Source organism: Hevea brasiliensis, chromosome 8 (assembly GCF_030052815.1).
Source record: "Hevea brasiliensis isolate MT/VB/25A 57/8 chromosome 8, ASM3005281v1, whole genome shotgun sequence".
In the NCBI taxonomy this organism is placed as follows: Eukaryota; Viridiplantae; Streptophyta; class Magnoliopsida; order Malpighiales; family Euphorbiaceae; genus Hevea; species Hevea brasiliensis.
Window position 1 is genome coordinate 43,762 of NC_079500.1, and position 13,951 is coordinate 57,712.

Consider the following 13,951-nt stretch of genomic DNA (forward strand, 5'->3'; position numbering starts at 1 on the left):
CCCATAGCATACCTAGACTTATTTATTTAGTTTGGATAAATTGGTATACCAATTAGGGATTACAGATAGCAGTACTGCCTACCGAGAAAATCATGAATTGACAATATATGTTTGGTATGATTGTTCTACATGCTATATGCCTACTTACTGGCCATTGTGCCTACTTTATTTCTGGCTTTACAAGCTCGATGGGTCTCGTGCGATACCGGTGGCCTCGTGCCTGACAGACGTATGCTGGATAGACATATGGCTGTCTAACTAGTATACACTCGTGCATCCAGCTTTTATAATTTGTTATAGGTTTCTTGGGCACTGATAAAAATTAATTAAGACTTAAAATACAATAAGTAATCATAAAAAATCCCGATAATGTTAATTGCTTCCAAAGAGCAATAAAAATATAAAAGACCCAGAAATTATGATTTGTATATATTATTTCAATTGTTAAATTATTGTTATTATAAATTATGCACCACTAAGTATTATGCTTAGTGCGTTGGTTTTCCATCGCGTGAATCTTGGAGATCGGTCAGACACGATGGTGCAACGTGAGCTCTTTTCTATTAGTTGCTATTAATGTGGACAATAATGATTAATGTAAACGGCTTTTAAAGGTTGATGTGGATTAAAATAATATTATTTAATAAATTTATTTTATTTATAAATGAATAAAAATTAAGAAAATAAAAGAAAAAGATTAAAAGTTGTTTGAACAACTAATTCAATCTCTAACCCTTGATCAATTTCACACAATTGAGATTATTCACTCATAATTTGGATGAGAATGTTATTTGAGGAGAATAAACTTTTCTCAAATTCCTCTTTGGCTAGGCTAAATAAGATCACTTATTATTTTTTTTTAACGTGAGAATATTAAAAAAATAATATTAAAATTTTGAAAATTAAATAAAATTATTTTAATCTACATCAACCACTAAAAGACGTCTATGTCGGTCAATAATGTCTACATCAATAGCATCTAATGGAAGAGAGACGGAAAGTTACATTTTGATAATAGTGCGAAACCATAAAGTACCGCTTTATCACAAAGTGAATTATAGACCTTGAAGCGAAAATGAAGTAAAATCATAGGACACTTTTTTATAATTTCCTCATTTAAAAATTACCCTACTAATTCTAGATTAATAGATTAGGAACAAATTTATGATACTTAAAAGGTATAGTGGTAAAAGAAATTGAAATTTTTTGATTTTTTTAATAATTATTAAATACAAATTAAATCTACTAATCGAATTGATGAATTAGTGAATTGAACTTTAAATCAATTTAAATTTATAATTAAACTATATAAGAAAATATTCAATGTGACCCAGGCCATTCAATCAATTCGATTAATTAATAGAAGTAATATTTTTTTTAATATTTATAAGGAGAATTGAACTCAAAGGTTGAAAGTTATATGTTTTTTGTTTTAATATATATATATATATATATATATATATTATTTTATATTAATATAATATATTTTATAAAGTAATATGTTTATTTATTTTTTAATATATCTTAATATTTAATAGGTATTAAAAATATATTTACACATTTATAAATTTTTTTATGTACTATATTATTTGAATATTTTTATTTAAAATTTAAAAATAATATATAATTTAATAAATGTTAAAAGTTTGATTATAAATAATTAAAATTTTCTTGATTATATTTATTTATTTATATTATATGTTTTATAATTAATTATTTTTTAATTAATACATATTTAATTAATATATCAAATTTAATAATTTTTTTTTATAATTGATATAACTCCTCAAAATAAAAATAGTTAATTCAATAACTTGAGCTTTTAGATAGCCCATGAGCCTAATGATGTTTAATAATTCAATCATGAGATTCGTTCAATTAGTTCAATCACTGTAAGACCCACTCGATAAAATAAAAGAATATTGATTAAAGATAAGCAATCTTGGTAAGATTGTCAAATATAGCAATGTCTATAATTATGCACTATAAATAGAAATGTAATCCTATAATTATAGTAATTAATAATATCCATATAATTATATAGTTGACTTACTATAATCAACTATTGTTTATATCCTATGTAAAGAGATCATATCATCTATAGGGGTATGTTCTTTCTCCTTAATCAATCCAATATACTATTCACTCGTATCTGCTCTAACTTAAGCGTCGGATTATCTTACCGGGTCCATACCCGGTGAACTTATGACCCATTTATTTTATATTTTGCAAGTTCATGTCCACAATAAATTTTCATGGACTGCAATAATAATTATAACTACAATTTGAAATTAGAGAAATCAATTGTTAAAATTGGAGAGATAAACCGTTAAAAACATAATGTAAATTAATTTTAATAGTTAATCATAAATACAATAAATTTTTGAAATCAAATTAACATTGCTAAAAAAATTAATTTTTTTTTCCATTAAACTTAATTAAAATGATAAATCTTGGCCCTCACCATTGCCATTGTCTCATAGTTATTGAATGACAATTGAAAAGAGAAAGAAGCCTCACATTCCGTCCCTCCATAGTCACTGTATATATTTTAGTACATAATATTTCAATATATTAAAATCATTATTTTATTATTCTAAATTTACTTTTTAATTGATAACTGTCTATTGAGTTAATTATTCTAATATTCTACAAATTTTGCTAATTTTGAAGGCAAGGAATTAATTTTTTTTTAAAAAAGTATCACCAAAATAAAAAATTAAATAATATTTGAACCAATATGTGATTTTGAGTTTGTTTTTAAATTAAAACATTAATTTTTAAAAAATAAATTTAAATTAAAATAACATTATTTTAATTAATTTAAATAAATCAATTTTAAGTTGAATTATACAAGTTATTGAATTCAACTTTAAATAAATTATTCGCATTCAAGTGATTTTTATGCACAACCAAATACTTTTTTTGCGTATTATGTTAAGCATATTTTGGGTTTCATTATCTTTTGAATTCACCAATATAAGCTGTTAGATATTAATGGTTAGTGGTTAATTATTTATATAATGATTAAAAATAGAAATATTCAATAGAAATATTCAATAAAAATAATTATTTAATTAGCTGTTAAATATAAAAATAACAGTATTATCTTTTTTACCACAGTCAAAATAGTCTCTAAACTTCTACAAGTTATAAGGGTAACATTTCATAAAACACTTTTTCAATATGTCGATAATGTTAATAATTTTAAGAAAAAAAGTAAAAGCGTCTTACCTAATATGCACTAACTAGCTCCTGTGGAACAATAGAAATATGCTTTTCCACATTGATTTTTTTAATTATTCATTTGACAAAAACTGCAAGTAGTGCAGCAGGATGTGCACAAACCATAAGAATCATTTTCAATCAGGTCGACAATGGGGTCTCAAATCCACCATGTTCAAGAAGCTTCAACGGGATCTCAATGTCATGGAAGCTTTCTGTTGCTAATTCCCCATCAAACTCTAACAATGTCTTCACCGAGATTGATGAAAACCAACTCATGGAAGATTAGCTTTGGATCATTTGAAAAACCTAGAGAATTTGGAAGCGTGGAAAGGGGATGGCAATTTCAATTGAAAATAGTGTATTAGTTAGTATGAACTCATTTAATTTTATAATTGCACTATAAATTTTTATTAGCATTTGTTCTTATATTCACTTTAAAAATTTTATTTTTCTCTGATAATTTAAATAAATTATTTACATTAATTTTAATAAATTTAAAATTATTTTTTTATTAATTTTAATAAAATATTTGTATATAAAATACTTGTGTATTTAATTTTAAAATTAAATTAAATTATAATATAATTTAAATATATTTTGTAATATTATAATAAATGAATAATTTTCATTGATAAATAGTTATTAATAATAAAATTCATCTGAACAGAGCTTTTAAAGACAGGCCTCAAACTGGAACGAGCCCATTATTATCCGTAGCTTTGTTTTGTGTTATGTCACACAGAAAACAGAGCAGACGCAGCAAGAGGAACAAATACAAAAATGTCAGATCATCTTCCTCAAGATGTGATTACATGTGTATATATATATATATGTGTGTGTGTGTGTGTGTGTGTAAAATGGTGAGCCTTAACATTTGATGACTTGTCGACGCAAGGCATAGAGTTCAGATGTAATGCACAAGTCTCATAAATATTTTGCCATTTCTTGCTGTATCTCTTCACGACAACATTTGCCTCTTTTTGCAGTCACAAAACACATCCGTCTACCCTTTTTTCCAAAAATGACTGAAATGGTTCTCTTCAATTTTGCTGGAGACATCATTAACAAACTGGATTCTATCTTTCTCCAAGAGATTTGGCCGTTGTGGGGTGTCAAGAATGAACTCGAGAAAGTCAAGAAAGGAGTCTCCTCAATCCATGCTGTTCTTCTTGATGCAGAGGAGAAGTCTGCCTTGAATAATGAGGTCAAGGACTGGCTCATAGAGCTGAAAGAAGTTCTTTATGTTGCTGATGGCTCGCTGGATGCTAAATTCTATAATATTTTTAAAATCAGCAAAAGAAATTTGAAAATAGATTTGGCTTTGAAGACGAAAAATTTTGTGTAGAACGAAAGAGTAACTGCCTCTATTCCAGGATCGTCTATTGTTTATATACAAAGAAACAGACAGCTGGTGCCTAACTATATTGCCAGCTCGACGCTCTAGCTCAATAAACTGTTCCCGCCAATTCGATAAACTGAATGAGCTTGCTACTTCTCAGCAACCTCTTATCTGAGGCCCAGTATTTTTTTCAAAGCCAGTAGATCCATAACTCAATAAAACAGAGCAGACGCAGCAAGAAGAATAAAAAGAAAAATGTCTGATCATCTTCCTCAAGAATTGCTCGCGGAAGTTTTGTCAAGATTGCCAGTTAAATCACTCCTCAAATGCAGATGCGTTTCCAAGACCTGGTACTCTTTGATCGCCGACCCTTCTTTCATAGCCCAACATCTCAAGAAAACCGCTGCAAGGAACAGTGGCCTACTTTTCTTTAGTTACAGCACCAGAGAACTTGTTTGGCCATTTAAAGAAAATGTGCGTTATTTGCTGTACCCAGATGAGTCTTTCCCTGCAAACCCTGTTGAAGAACTTGATTGCCCATTTAAAGGCATAAAGCGTTTTGTTAATATAGTGGGTTCTTGCAATGGGGTTTTTTGTCTATCTGATGATGTTTATGGCAAATACGCTGAGAAAGCTTTTTTATGGAACCCTAGTGTTAGAAAGATTGTTGACATTCCTTGTCCTAATTTTACGTTTACCTCATATGGACCCTATATACCCTCACTTGGGTTTGGCTTTGATTCCACTACTGATGATTATAAGCTTGTGAGAATAGTGTATTCGCATTTTATCTTTGATGAGATTCGGCCTTTTGTTGAGATATACAGTTTGAGAAGTAGGGGTTGGAGAAAGGTTAAAAAAGATCTGAAATATTTCATCACTGCGCGCTCAACGTCTGCTTTTCTGAATGGAGCTTGTCATTGGGTTGCCACTAAGCGAGGCAATGGGCCAGGTGTACGGGATGTGATTGTGTCGTTTTCTTTGGGAGAAGAGGTGTTTGGGGAAATGGAGGTACCAGATTGTTTGGTTAAGAAATATCACTATATGGATGTTGCAGTTTTTGATGGATCACTTTTGCTGGTTGCTTCTTTTAAATTGACAGGAGAAGGCTGTTTTACAGTTTGGATGATGAAAGAATATGGCATTCCAGGATCTTGGACCAAACTTTTCAATATTTCACATTTGAAATGGATACGAAAGTTAGTTGCATTTAGGAAAAGTGGTAAGGTTCTATTGGCAAAATCATTTGGAGACCTAGTTTTCTATGATCCAAAGACAGAAGAAATCTTTGATACAAAAATTTGGGGCAATGCACACTCCTTTTATTTGGATACTTTTGTGGAGAGTCTTGTTTTACTCGATGAAACAAATGAATTTACTGAAGTGGAAGCTTCTGAGGATAATAGCACAAATGAAATCTTGGAGGATGTTGCTTCTAGTTCTAATTCACAGCTAGTAATTGATGAAGCAATGAAGCAAATGGTCTCTTGTGCTAGTTTCGACCAGAAGTAGCAGTATCGTACATATTCTAGTCCTGATAATTGCATGTATGGATACTTGCATATATGAATAAATGGTATCAGTCTGTAAAATTTTTGTCAAATTTTTTATTAGTTAGTGAATTTTAATACTAGTCAAATTACTATATAATCTCTCTATTTGAATAAAATTAATTTGTTGGGCTATATCCTTTTAAAAATACAATATTATGAAAACATATTTCCAAATGAAAATGAAAATTTTTAAATTTTTTTAACAATTCAAGTATTTTCATTCAATTCTCCAAACAATATTTTTATGCATTTTCTATTGAGAAATGATTTTCCTGCATTGTCATCTTTATTCCTTGGAGATCTAAGACAACTTATTAATCTTTTTACACATGTAACTTATAGCATTTATCATAAGATAAAAAATAGAGATAGAATGAGAGAAGAAAAAAAAAGTGTGGTTACAGAGGGAAACAAACATGGAGGGAGAAAAACAAAGCAGGGTAAGAAAAAAATGAAGAGAAGATCAGGATGATTTGAATAAATAAATTAAAAAAAAAAAAAAACAAAGGAGCTAAAGTTTTAATGGAACCATATTCAACAGCCAAAGCAACCCTTCTGATGATTATCTTGGCTCTTATGAAAATGGTGATCTCTTGGCGTTTAGGGCTCCTTTTCTTTTGGTGCATCTTGGTGGCCCAGACACTATCATTGCTTTTTCTACTGAGGATAACCAATTGTGGCTCAGGCACTTGCTTGCATTCATAACCAAGGCCGTTGCTACTGTTTAAGTGTTCATTAAAACACTTCCCAGAAACAGGGTTATGATCCCAACAATACTACTGTTTCTAGCAGGGATAATCAAATATTTGGAGGGCACTACTTCTTTGTACTTTGCGAGCAAGGATAAATTCAGAGATTCCATGCTCAAAAATCCGGATCCTGGTGTCAATTATGCCAAGCTTTCGGAGGTACATTAAGAGAAACCAGACGAAATCGGAAAAAAGAAAACGTCTGAACCTGATGGAGAAACCGAGGTTACAGATATGCGTCAGGAAAAAAGAGGCTTAGACGATGTCAAAGTGGTGGAGGACGCTTACGAGTTCTTCAAAATCTTCAAGGGACTGATTGTTGATCTCATCCTCAGCTTCAAGGAGCGCGATGAGAGCCGAAATTTTTTCAATAGCATATCTGCAGAAGATGCTTTCAAAGTAATAGCAGTAGAGCTCAGCTTCTTCTATGAAGTTCTCTACACGAAAGTAGTCATTTTTCACTCAAAGTGGGCATGTTTTTCCGCTTCATATCATTTAGTTAAGTCGTGGTAGCCCTTGCCATCTTCCATTTCCAGGTAAAGAAGTAAGCTTTTGACAAGTTTGATGTTGAGATTACTTATTCTCTGCTGTTTGGTGCCATAGGACTCGATACATTATCATTCCTCATGGCCATTTTCTCAAACTGGACAGTGGTGACTGTCCTGGAGAAATTCACCTGGCCTAGAGAAAGATCACCTCATTGGGCATTGAATCTCTTCAGAATATCACCTCAATGGGCATTGAGTCTCTTCAGAAACTTCCTCAGTCTAAAGAAATCAAAGAAGGTTGACCTTGAACCAGACAAACATAAAAATTTGACAGCGCCCCTTCCTTTTCGCAGGTGGCCTGAATCTGTGTCTGGCCATAACTTGATAAGATACTGTTTCAAAGAATGTCCAAGCAAGATCCATAATCTCAATCATTCGTATTTGGGAATTGATAAAATTTTTCGTCAATATGGCATCACCAACAATTTCTGTCAATGCATAAAGACTAGAACCAGAAAGTTCACTCAGTTATTGTGAATTGATAAGGCCATCCAGTGCCTGAATACTTTCAAGGATGGACTCATCGATCGTGCGGGCCTCAAGGATTTTCTGGATGAGATAACATGTGTTTCCAGCGAGCCACTGACAATGGAGCTCTGGGAATATATTTTCGGTGAGCTGCAAAAGAAATCTCGGTTGATAGATGATGCAGAAACTGTCAGGAAAATATTTTCAGCTAGAGGTGACTGGGTTCTTCAAACTCATTGTTTGGATAAACAAAGGAATGACGAGTTAATATCTTATGTTCTTGCTGTCCCTTATGACGAGAGCATCCTGATGTGGCACATTGCAACTGAGCTCTTGATCAATGATAAAAAGGAGAGGGAAAATCAGAGTGATGAAAAAGAATTCAGTAAGATTTTGTCAGATTACATGCTGTATCTTCTAATTATGCAGTCGACAATGATGGCTACTGTGGCAGGAATTTGTACGGTAAGGTTTAAAGATAACTGTGCTGATGCTGAAAGATTTTTTAGAAAGAAAGGCATAAGATCATATAAACTAAAGAAAGCAAATCTGTATTGTTCACTGCAAGTGCGTTAGCCCAAGAAATGAAAAAATTGAAATAACAGAAATGGTAGATACTGAGCAGTGTGTGGGTGGAGATGATGTCATATGCTGCAAATCATTGCACTGCGACTTCCCATGTTCGACAATTAACCAAAGGTGGAGAGCTTGTTACTTTTGTTTGGATATTGATGGTTCATTTTGGCATTGGAAATCAGTTCCAAGGTTCCTTTAGCATACTACGTCCTTAAGGGCAAATATAATCATCACGTTACCTTCGGGTTAGTAGTGATCCAAAAAACAAGCAAGTTGCATCAATTATCTGGGATTTTAATTAATGAAATTTGATGTTTTATTTTTTAATTTTTTTTCTATTTTTTTATTGTTTCTTAGTATGTGAAATTTGAACTCTGAGGATTATTGAGAAAAATGAATGGAAAAGAAAAGAAAAGAAATCTAATTTCTCCCATTTTATTTTTCGTATTCAAATTCTTTTCATAAGGGTAAAGAACTATAACTCTATAATATTTTTAAAATCAGCAAAAGACATTTAAAAATGGAATCAAATTAAAAGGATGAGACTGAAACGTCCAATTCGTTAAACTGGATGGGTTTGCGACTTCCCAGCAAACTTTTATCTGAGGTCCACTATTTTTTTCAAATCCAGTAGATCCATGGCTCAATAAAACAGGGCAGACGCAGCAAGAAGAGCAGACCCCGCGTAAACAAATGGAGCCGAGCTGAGTTTTAAGAAGATTAGATTTAATTTATTAAATTTTTTTTGAGCTTGAGCTAAACTCGAGTCGAACTTATATCTAATATTTATAAGTTTAAGTTTGAATTTTTAGAAAATGAGCTTTAAAGGAGTCGAGTCAAACTGAACTTTTTATTGAATTAAATCTTGAGTAGCTCGATTCATTTACAAAGTGAATTTTAATTTTATGGTTATGAAGTTCATATAAGCTAATTTCTATTTGTCTAATATAAAAAGTAACTTATTTTTCATAAAAAAATTAAATTTAAATTTCAAATAATTATATTTAATAAATATATTTTATATATTAATTATATATTAATTTTAAACAATACATATATATATTAATTTTAAACAATACATACTTTTAAAAAAATTTTAAATAAAATAATAAATATTTATAATATAATAAAATACAATAATTAATATAAATATTTTTACAAACGAGCCTGTTCAAAATTCTATAAATGAGCCAATTTACAAGTTTTAATCAATCAAATAATACTAAATTCAAACTTAACTTATTTATTAAATGAGGCTAATAATTTAGTTTGAATTCCACTTATTTTTTAAATAAAAATTACCTCCAAACAATTTGTTTCGCTATTCCAGAATCTTCTATTGTTTATACACAAAGAAACAGACAGCTGGTGCCTAACTACATTGCCAGCTCGACGCTCTAGCTCAATAAACTGTTCCCGCCAATTCGATAAACTGAATGAGCTTGCTACTTCTCAGCAACCTCTTATCTGAGGCCCAGTACATTTTTCAAAGCCAGTAGATCCATAGCTCAATAAAACAGAGCAGACGCAGCAAGAAGAACAAAAAGAAAAATGTCTGATCATCTTCCTCAAGAATTGCTCGCCGAAAATTTGTCAAGATTGCCAGTTAAATCACTCCTCAAATGCAGATGCGTTTCCAAGACCTGGTCCTCTTTGATCACCGACCCTTCTTTCATAGCCCAACATCTCAAGAAAACCGCTGCAAGAAACAGTGGCCTACTTTTCTTTAGGTACAGCACTAGAGAATTTGTTTGGCCATTTAAAGAAAATGTGCGTTATTTGCTATACCCCGATGAGTCTTTCCCTGCAAACCCTGTTGAAGAACTTGATTGCCCATTTAAAGGCATAAAGCGTTTAGCTAATATAGTGGGTTCTTGTAATGGGGTCTTTTGTCTATCTTATGATGTTTATGGCAAATACACTGAGAGAGCATCTTTATGGAATCCTAGTGTTAGAAAGATCGTTAACATTCCTTGTCCTATTTTTACGTTTACCTCATATGGACCCTATATACCCTCACTTGGGTTTGGCTTTGATTCCACTACTGATGATTATAAGCTTGTGAGAATAGTGTGCTCGCATTTTAACTATGGTGAGATTCGGCCTTTTGTTGAGATTTACAGTTTGAGAAGTAGGGGTTGGAGAAAGGTTGATAATAATCTGCAATATGTCATCACTGCGCGCTCAACGTCTGCTTTTCTGAATGGAGCTTGTCATTGGGTTGCCACTAAGCGAGGTTATGGGCATGGTGTATGCGATGCGATTGTGTCGTTTTCCTTGGGAGAAGAGGTGTTTGGAGAAATGGAGGTACCAGATTGTTTGGTTAAGAAATACCAGTTTGTGGATGTTGCAGTTTTTGATGGATCACTTCTGCTGGCTGCATCTTTTAAATTTTCAGGGGAAAGCTGTTTTACAGTTTGGATGATGAAAGAATATGGTGTTCCAGGATCTTGGACCAAACTTTTCGATATTCCTGATTTTGAATCACATTTGAAATGGATACGAAAGTTAGTTGCATTTAGGCAAAGTGGTAAGGTTCTATTGGCAAAATTATTCGGACAGCTAGTTTTCTATGATCCAAAGACAGAAGAAATCTTTGATACAAAAATTCGGGGCAATGCACTCTCCTTTTATTTGGATACTTTTGTGGAGAGTCTTGTTTTACTCAATGAAGCAAATGAATTTACAGAATTGGAAGCTTCTGAGGATAATGGCACAAATGAAATCTTGGAGGAGGTTGCATCTAGCTCTAATTCACTGATAGTAATTGATGAAGCAAATGGAGAATCAAAGGAAGAAGCACAGGGACAGTCCATTTCTTCACAATGAAGCAAATGGTCTTCTTGTGCTAGTTTCGACCAGAAGTAGCCGTATGGTACATATTTTAGTCCTGATAATAGCATATATAGATACTTGCACATATGAATAAATGTGTAATGTATAGATACTTGCATATATGAATAAATGTGTCCATCTGCAAATTTTTTATTAAAATTTTTATTAATTAATAAATTTTAATATTAATCAAATTACTATACGATCTCTCTATTTTTAATAAAATTAATTAATTGAACTATATTTTTTGAAAAATATAATATTATAAAAAATATATTTCTAAATAAAAATAAAAATTTTATTGTATAAATATTAAATTTAAATTTTTTTAATAATTTAAATATTTTTATTTAATTCTCTAAATATTATTTTTAATATTTTTTTATTTGCGTGAATAATAATATTTATAATAAAATAAGTTGAAATTTGATGGAAAGACTAGAGTACTGTAGTTAGTCTAAGAAAAGAGAAAGGGCAATATAACGACAATAATGAGGGGGAGATATTTAAATAAGAATTAATTTAAAATAATAATAAAAACAAAACTTAAGAATGATCTTCACAATTCACCATCGATTCTTTATTTTCTCATCTGCCTCTCTTCTTAGGGCTTGTTTGGATTAACTGTTGAATACAATGATAGTCATTGTTAGTGATAGTATTCTTGTTAGTGATAGGCGATAGCGATAGTGATGATAGCTGTTTTATATTAAGTGTTTGGTAAAATTATATTTAGCTGTTGCTATTAATATGTGAAATGACTAATAAGAATATATATCATATAATTTATTTTATTATTTAAATAAATATAAAATTATAAATTTATTACATTATATTATTTATTTTATTATTAAATTAAATATATAATTATTAAATTAATATATTATATGATTTAAATAAATATATAATTATTAATCTTTTATATTATATCATTTATTTTATTATTGAAATAAGAAAATAATTATTTTTTTAAGATAATTAAATAATTTTAAAAATATAGATAAAATAATAAAATAATTATTATTGTTAATAGAAAATTTTATAATTAATTTTAAGTTTTTGGATATAAATAAATATTTTATATTTTATGTTATTAATAAAAAATATTTTAACAAAGTTGAAATACATTAATTAAAATATTAAAATTATAAAAAAAAATAAAAATATTAATAATATTAATTTTCAAGTTAAATAAAAAAGGATAATATGGTCAAAATAAAAAATAAAACCAGATCACTATCACCGATGAGAAATTTCTAAAAATAGAGTCGATACAAACCGGTGATGGGTATCATATCAGTTGTCCATCAGCTATCAGCTCTATTTTTTTAAGCTTGTCAAACACCATAATTTATCTGTTTTTGGGTGTCTATCAGCTATCAGCTGAACATAACAGCTAAACCAAACACCCCCTTAGCCCTCACTCCAAACTTCGGCCCAGCAGCAGCAGCAACAGTCCTCACCCCGCAGTTCCTTCCTCCTTGGCATCGCCTTATCGCATCTTATCAGCTGCTGCTCCACCTCAGGTCATCGTCGTGGCATCCCCATCTCATGAAGGAATCGAGTTGTGACTTTATTGACTTAACATAAGAGAGAGAGAGAGAGAGAGAGAGAGAGAGAGAGAGAGAGAGAGAGAGAGAGAGATGTGGAATCAAGGATCGATAATAGGGAAAGAAGTGATCCAATCGTTCTCCAAAGCAGTAGAGAAGCAAAGCAAGGCAACTGTGAATTAGAGAAAATGGAAAATCGAATATTTGGGAACAGAACTTGAAGGTTCCAAATTCATAAAGCTTCAATGAAATTCAACATGTGGAGGCTGCCATTAAGGTCTGTTGAGCCTCTTATTTTCATCACCATCACTAGATAGTCTATTTGTTGGAGATAAGTGAAGCACACACACCAGCAGTAGCCTGGTTATATTTCTTTCTTGTATTTTTCGCTTTTCATTTGTTGAAGCAACAGTTAAACTAGATTAGGTATTGATGCCCGAGTATAATAGCTCTGAATTAAATTAACAAGTCATTAGAATTGTTACTCATTCTTCCATGCTATTGAAATGTTAGAGAGATCACATGATTTGTGTCTAACTAATCAATCAATTAGTAGAGTATGAAATTTTAGTATGAGAAATTGGGGATTGATGATTTTTTTTTAAAACAAAACTTGTTACTCTGCTGATAATGCAATATTTATTGATGACCTATATGTGAAGAGTTAGGCTAGGTGGAGGAATTTATGCATTAAAAGAAATTTTGAGGTGGAACAAGATTAATTTTCTAAGCTTGTTTAATCTGCCACTTCAAAAAAAAAAATGATTTAAGAACTACTTGCATTTGTGTGTGTGTATTTCTAATTATTCCAATTCATTCAGCTTTGTATCTTTATAGGACCTTCAAGATTAAATACTTTAACAATTTAAATTTCATCTATTTGCTAAGCTCAACTAGGGGACTAGTGTCTTCCACTAGTGTCTTGTTCACGAGCTTACCTAAATTATGTTTGCTAAAAATAGGTAAAATTTGTGTATTTAAATATAACAATAATCTGAGCCTTATTTCTCCAAGGGTAAGTGAAATATAATTAAAATTTTATTCTCGAATATTGCTTTGTGATTTTCTTTTTGGCTATATATAAGAAATTCTAGTTAATTGAATG

General features: G+C 30.7%; 2 protein-coding genes across 2 annotated transcripts; both read left to right on the forward strand.

The window, feature by feature from the left end:
- The first annotated feature begins 4,819 nt into the window (after positions 1 to 4,819).
- Positions 4,820 to 6,079, forward strand: LOC131182402 (F-box protein CPR1-like). The gene has a single exon (XM_058151949.1). It carries the CDS (start codon positions 4,823 to 4,825, stop codon positions 6,077 to 6,079), a length of 1,257 nt encoding a protein of 418 aa, XP_058007932.1. The 5' UTR covers positions 4,820 to 4,822.
- A 3,933-nt stretch (positions 6,080 to 10,012) lies between these two features.
- On the forward strand, positions 10,013 to 11,290 carry LOC110663236 (F-box protein CPR1-like). The gene has a single exon (XM_021822497.2). The coding sequence runs from the start codon at positions 10,013 to 10,015 to the stop codon at positions 11,288 to 11,290; it is 1,278 nt and encodes a 425-aa protein (XP_021678189.2).
- Positions 11,291 to 13,951: the final 2,661 nt, after the last annotated feature.

Coding starts and splice junctions, on each gene's coding strand:
- LOC110663236 (XM_021822497.2), top strand. CDS start 10,013: ATGTCTGATCATCTTCCTCAAGAATTGCTCGCCGAAAATTTGTCAAGA.
- LOC131182402 (XM_058151949.1), top strand. CDS start 4,823: ATGTCTGATCATCTTCCTCAAGAATTGCTCGCGGAAGTTTTGTCAAGA.